Source organism: Temnothorax longispinosus, unplaced genomic scaffold, assembly GCF_030848805.1.
Source record: "Temnothorax longispinosus isolate EJ_2023e unplaced genomic scaffold, Tlon_JGU_v1 HiC_scaffold_578, whole genome shotgun sequence".
In the NCBI taxonomy this organism is placed as follows: Eukaryota; Metazoa; Arthropoda; class Insecta; order Hymenoptera; family Formicidae; genus Temnothorax; species Temnothorax longispinosus.
In genome coordinates, this window is record NW_027270427.1 from 1 (window position 1) to 6,696 (window position 6,696).

Sequence of the window (6,696 nt, forward strand, 5' to 3'; positions counted from 1 at the left end):
ATGGCTTTACCCTCTCATTCGGAAAAAGCTCCTTAAATAACTGAAGATGTTCAATGACAAGTGTTCTTAACTGATTGGCATAACTCTTTTGTAACTTTCGGCACATAACAATATTCATAATTTGACGTTTAAGCAAGTATAATTTTCAAACATTATTATTTACAGGAATAAGATCTCCTACAAGTACAGAGAATATGAGAATAAAAGTTGACATTTCACTGCCTGACATTTTCAATGACATATTTTGTATTTCTTTTTGGGTCAAGTTCGGTGGTTTGTTTGAAAAGGCATTACGTTGATAATCAAAACTATTAAGCCTTGAATTCAAACCATTCAACTACAAACGGTTTTCTACAGGTGAAAGCACACAAATGAAGTGATGCAATATAAGCTTCATCAAGAAAGCAAACCACCCTTCTGGGCCATCATGTAACCAATCCACAGAAAAGTTTGACTTAGTACTGAAATACCGAACCTCATTCCAAACTGACTTTTCTTTGATACCAGTTACATTAGTATCTTCTAAAACAACATCAGCAAAATAAGTGTCGAGCCGAAATCTACTTTCTTTGAAATTATATTGAGCGACTTCTTTGTGTGTTTTGCAAAGCCGGCAATAGTATGCAGCATTGAAGCTTTCTATAAAGCCAAGAATTGAATTTAAGCCCAGGTTGTCACCCATTACTAATCCTAGTGCAAAGTAAATTTGTTCAGATCTATTTTCTGTGTTAACAAGAATTCCCTCAGATTGTAGAAAATTCAATTCATCTATAACGTTATGAAATATTTTATGATTTTGGAAAACAACTCTATCGGATGAATGAAAAAAACTAGCCATAAAAATATTTTCTAACAAAGAATTTACTTGAGGAGGAAAACATGCAATAAAATAATAAAGTGCTCCTAATTTCTGAATACCAGTATGTGAGCCTAACGCGTTATTAACTTCAAAATCATCAAAGTAGAGAAATAAAGGAATTACAAATTTGTCACTAAAATATTTTGCAACTTTATTTTTCCACAACTGAACCTGAATAAAATTCTCCAATATCTCTGTCTCCTTTTCAAGTTCACGCATGTAATCTTTAACTAAAGAGAGAACATCTGGCAAGCTGAACAATTTTTGAAGGGTTATTGTCATAGGTATAAATTGTGCGTGGACAGAAACAATTTCTTTCACCATGACCCCATGAATAATTTTATCATCAATCCTGTCACCAATTATATAATCATGAATTGGAATTAAGTGCCCAGATTCTCTAATTGTAAGTGCTTTGAATCTACGATATTCCGTTGAAAAGTTAGAAAAAGACTCGAGAAAAGAATCAAGTAAACATCCAAGTTCATCCATAGCATTATTTTCTATCCCTTTATGTCTCAGCTTCTCGTTAATCACTGGCTTTATAATACTTAAAAATTCAGCAAAGAGTTGTTTTACATCTATCGTCAATTCTTGTACGAAACTACGAGGAAGTTGATGATTGGCATAGAGTTTCGACAAAAAGCGTAGTATAAGATCATTTACATTTTTTGAAATATTACTCGAATGTTCCATACACTGATCATTACACTGATTAGACTCCGTAGAATCTTCCTTATTGTCAATATCCATATCGTCCCTTGATCTTTCATTGTGCTGAATAAGAAGAGAACTCTCAAAAGAACTAGAAATATGGAAATTGTGATAAAACACAAGATGTCTCCGAAATAAGTCCCAATTACAAAATACTCGAAAACATTTCTCCTCGTGACATCTAAATTTATCAAATTTGTCTGTCTTATGCACTATAGATAAGTGCAGCCACAATGCACGTATATTACTGAATTGATTCTCACACTCTGGGCACACAGGCATGGTGTATACTTAATCGTATTTAAGCTTGGTGTGGTTCGAAAATTCTAATTTTCCTAATTTTCCGAAGAAAGCTAACGGTGAGCGTCGACTAAAATACAAGGACAGGGAAGAAAAGATTCAATCGATATCGTGTTATCAATTTTATGTAGCAATAATCAGATCAGATTTTCAAAGTTAGTAAAATTAATAGAGAAGGTACTCCTAAAATGTTTTGGAATAATTTTAAAACGTAAAACTATATCGGATTAAAATGACAATTCTATCAAATCATTAGAAAATCGTAAGAGTGAATAAATAATCAATGACGGATTGTTGGCTTAAATACGAGGTGTGTACTTAATCGTATTTAAACTTACTTAGTCACATTTCAACAGTGCAATCAAACGTTTACTTCAGGGGTTGTTTCCACACTACTTTTCCACTGATGTTCAATTTTATAAAGAGCTTTTTCAATTACGACCCAGAGACGTTCACTTTTAACAGGATAATTACAATGAAGGGCGTGGTAAGCTTTAAATGCTACTTCAATTGCTCTTACTGGAGACTCTACTCTAATAGGCCGATCATCCAAAACTACGTAGCTAGAGGTAATATTATTCAGATCTTTACCCACTATCATTGGGAATAATTGAAGCTCAGTTTCTTTTAATTGTACAGTTTTTTTCATGCCCTCGAGCTGCTTCTCCAAGTCACCAATCACTTTAAAGTAATAAAAAGCTAGAGTGCTGTTAATAGAAAAAAAATTTACTTTTAATAAAAATTTAAGTCTTATAATTAGTACCTTTAAATGCACGAGAAATCCTTCTTGAATTTCTGCTTTTGAGGCACGCCAAGGCTTCATCTTCAGAACCTTAACTGGCACCACAGAAAAAAGTTTTGGATAATTGAACAGCAAGGCAGCCTCGCAATCTATGGGCAAATACGAACATTTTTAAGAATCCAATATCAGAATTAGGGAGAGACACGTAGAGACTTTAAGAAAAACTTTAAGAAAACAACTTTTTTACCGAGACTTTCCTCTCGTACACTAATATTAATCAGCACACGCTCAACTTTAGCTGAGAATTGTGACCAGTGAGTTAACCATACGATTTTCTGCTCCTTTAAAGAGAACTTGAAAGTCATATTCAAGCTGTTGGAAAAATACAAATAAAATATAAATAAGAATAACTCCTTGAAAACAATGCACATTTTGTAATACGGCCATAAAGTGTCACGTTTTGACTGTCGTTGTTAGTCCGTTTTTTGGTCAATGCATTTAAGCAATTTACCAGGGATTTGGACAAGTCGTGTGAAGGATATTATTATTATATTTATTATTCGGGACCGAAAAGATATATGAGTTTATACGTATGGTAACGTCGAGGATCAGTTTTATTTATTTGATTATAATTAGGATAATCAACGTCGAAATCGACAGGAATAGATTTAAATGGAGGTGCGTTTTCTAATTGTTGCAATTGTTGGAGGAAGGGGAGAGGATTTTGATTAGAAATGACTGCTTGTTTGATCTGGAATCTGATACGTTTAATTCGAAAGCGCCTACCTTCTTTCTTCGTCATTCAGCCGCGTTCACGAAAATGAATTTTAAGCTCGCCACATTCTTCGGCAGCGCTCTAAAACCAATCCGCCACACCCTCTGCTCGCCACACTCTTCGTCAGCGCTCAGATCGTCAGCGTAGAGGTCAAATTCACCTTCGAAAATTTATCGAGATTATTGTCTTTTCTGGAAACCAACCCCGTAATCGCCACGCTTTCGGCAGCGAAAGTACTGGATCGCCACACTCTTCGTCAGCGCCCCAGCACAGATCGCCACGCTTTGTCAGCGACAACCGCGAGTCAAATTTTAGAAGTGACCGATTATTGATTAAGAATGAGATTCCAGATTTTCAACTTGTTCCTTTTCAAACTTATCTTACCTTTATTCTAAAAATCTCAGTACAACTTGTGCGTGAAGCGCGGTCTTATAGGTATGGGAGTACAGGGACTAAGTCCCAGAATTGAGCGCGAATGCTTGAACTTAGCGTATAGCGGAACGTAGGAAATCGAATAGAGTTAGGAGAGAGTCTGAGAATTACGTCTAGTCAAGACTGAAGTTAAAACTTATCTGCTTTCCGCGGCGTTTTTCCGTCCTATTTATACCCAAAAAAGACCGGAATCTCCCGCGCGAGATTCCCGCCTTTTCCTACGCGTCTTAAGGGGGGGAGGTATTCTAGAAGCTTCTAGAACATTCTAGAAGCGTAGTTTTGGGCCCATCGCCAGATGGGGCCACCCCAGCCCTTCAACGAACTCCGATAAAATAATCTAAACATTTACACTGACCCGGCCGTTCCCTCGGAATTCCGAGCCTAGCGTGCGTCGTCTAAACGTTCAAAACTTTTAACGTGCGTCGTCGGAAATATAAAATTTCCGTACGTAACAAAAGAAAAAACACACACCAAAAGATATCCTCCTGGCTATCTAAGAACGGGATATTTGTTAATATAGTCAGCCACTTTTAAGTCTTTAGTTCCTTGGTCACGTAGCTGACTCAGTCTAAAGGAACTTGTATATTCCCAACATTCTTTAACTTTCTCCCATAGCTCAAGCTAAACTTTCAAAAATTCTAAGCTTCTTTTCAATCTAAGGTCATCTAATAAAGAAAAAAATTGTCATTTAAGTTGCATTACTTCATTTAATCCACATTAACTGTTAATCAATTTCACATTCGTCACCTGCTTCAGGCAGGAAGTCTAGGGATAGATGCTACAATCCCTGTTTAAAATAATAGATACAATATGATCAGACTACATTGTATTACATTCAATTTCAATGTAAATGAATAAAAACCTTATTAATTTACATTGAAATTGAATGTAATATAATGTAATCTGATCATATTGTATCTATTATTTTAAACAGGGATGTGCAGTCCTGAAGATGACGAGGGTTGACTCAAAATAGTTTGTCTTAGATTAACCTTCCTAAGTTCTTTATTTAGGTTTGTATAGGCATCGTACAACTTGCCAGAAGAAAAAAGCCCTTTTCCTCGTTCACTCGATGGAATGTAACATGTTTCCTGCATAGGAGCCAATGTCAGAAATATAAATGAAAGTAACATATTTATAAAAGTAAACGTCTGTATACTTACAACAAATTCTCCAGGGAAACATTCAACAATCCACTCTGCTAATTGCATAAATCTCTTGCCACTAATCCTATAAGAACAGCAGATAATATATGTCGAATGTTATATATAAATAATAATAAAAAAAGAAATAATAAAGAAAGATCTATTAATTTATGTAGAATCAAAGAAAAATTCAGATTTATGTATGTTAGACTTTTCTCAGCACATCACACACTGAGTTTTAATTTACTTTATTATGATCCTGAAAATAAATTTGTAATGGAAATTAAACACTATTAGTACTCACATTTTATTAGTGTCTGCACCATGCATACTCTGCTTGTATGATCAGTTCAGCTAATTTACATCGTGCATTGTTGTCCAAAGTAGATTGCTTATATACCGCTCAAGTATAGCCTTTCCAAAGGCTGTTTTTTGTGGAGAATGTCATAAATGTACTGAAAATAAAAAGATATTTTGTTAGTTTGATCTATATCTTGCATTAATCTAATTGTTGGAATCTACGAAACTTGTGTTCGATCCGCGGGTCGTTTCGGTATTGTAACGGTTGCCCCCCCCCTTTTTTACAGAGACACGCTATTGTTCCGCGTACATTCGTACATTCGTCTCTGCGACACGGCTCAGGCAACATCGATAAGCTTTAGTAAAAAGATTAGAGATATAACGACCTTCTTTTTCTTATCCCGACACGAGCTATTTCCGCATTCCCGTGCACCTGCGTCCACAGGTTATGGGCCCAGACTGCGAATTGTGAAATAAGTGCGGTTGATAGAAAATTGTGAGTCAAACGCGAGTGCGGTTGCCACGTATAGTTCGAACGCGAGTCGATCACGAGTCGATCACGTGCCAATACGAATCGAGAACATTCGGTGTATTTGCGAATCCTTATTATCTAGACTTTTTCGTGATAATGTCGAGTCAAATGAGGATCGAATTGCTCACGAAGGACAATTCTGGGCCATTTAACGGAAACAATGGTTTTTTTTCAAATGGCTGCCATTTTGTTTTCCGGGGGTTTTTTAAAAATCGGAAAACCATAAGGCCCCCCAAATTTAGTCTAGTTTAATAAATTTTTTGTGTTTTTTGTTTCAGATTAGCTGGCAAGGCTGTGGAGCGCTTCGCGCGCATAAACTCACGTCGTTTGTGGCTTCATGGCGTGGAAGCAAGAGCCGTTATTTTGACATGAAAAAATAATAATTTCTTATGTAACAGTACAAGAATAAAACCCCTTAAAAGTTTTTTCAAATTCATTTATTTTATATAAAAAAAAATTCCTGAAATTCATGCATTTTTTGGGCCTCTGAACGGTTACCTCCCCTTAAACTCGCACCATTGCCGAAATAAAAAAATACGTGTCGATTATTTTTCGGTGTTCTACAAGTATGCCAAGTTTTATTAAAATCGGTGAGTTACACTTCCGTAAGTCTCCTCGTAAGATAACGGATCGTGGAAACGAGGTCGTATTTCGAAAAGACGAAGCTATCGTGAGAGGCCCGGACGGATTAATTAAAATGGTGGCTGATCGTGTTGGAAACCTATATTACGTACGTGATGCAGATGGGAAGGCTTTAACAGCTTCAGAAGATGAGTATCAGAAAAGGCTGGCGCTGTGGCACAGAAGGATGGGCCATTTGAATATTCGCGACCTTGTAGAGATGACGAAGAAAAAAGAATTGGTCTCTGGCGTGAGTATCGGACGCGCGAACAGCGA

At 36.2% G+C, this 6,696-nt stretch overlaps 1 protein-coding gene across 4 annotated transcripts; it reads right to left on the reverse strand.

Annotated features, from left to right (window-relative positions):
• Positions 1-6: 6 nt before the first annotated feature.
• LOC139824796 (uncharacterized) lies at positions 7-6,673 on the reverse strand. 4 transcript variants are annotated; one of them, XM_071797336.1, is made up of 6 exons: positions 6,534-6,673; positions 5,272-5,422; positions 4,986-5,052; positions 3,402-4,913; positions 2,637-2,987; positions 7-2,554 (listed from the first exon to the last, which is right to left on the reverse strand). In XM_071797336.1, the coding sequence occupies exon 6, from the start codon at positions 1,853-1,855 to the stop codon at positions 338-340; it is 1,518 nt and encodes a 505-aa protein (XP_071653437.1). In that variant the 5' UTR covers positions 1,856-2,554; positions 2,637-2,987; positions 3,402-4,913; positions 4,986-5,052; positions 5,272-5,422; positions 6,534-6,673; the 3' UTR covers positions 7-337. The 4 variants fall into 4 exon arrangements, with proteins under 4 accessions (XP_071653437.1, XP_071653438.1, XP_071653436.1 ...); XM_071797337.1 differs by having other exon boundaries at positions 7-2,764; XM_071797335.1 differs by having other exon boundaries at positions 7-2,764; positions 2,863-4,913.
• Positions 6,674-6,696: the final 23 nt, after the last annotated feature.

What these genes read in the sequence shown, in the direction of transcription:
- LOC139824796 (XM_071797337.1), bottom strand. Translation starts at nt 1,855, where the DNA reads ATGCCTGTGTGCCCAGAGTGTGAGAATCAATTCAGTAATATACGTGCA.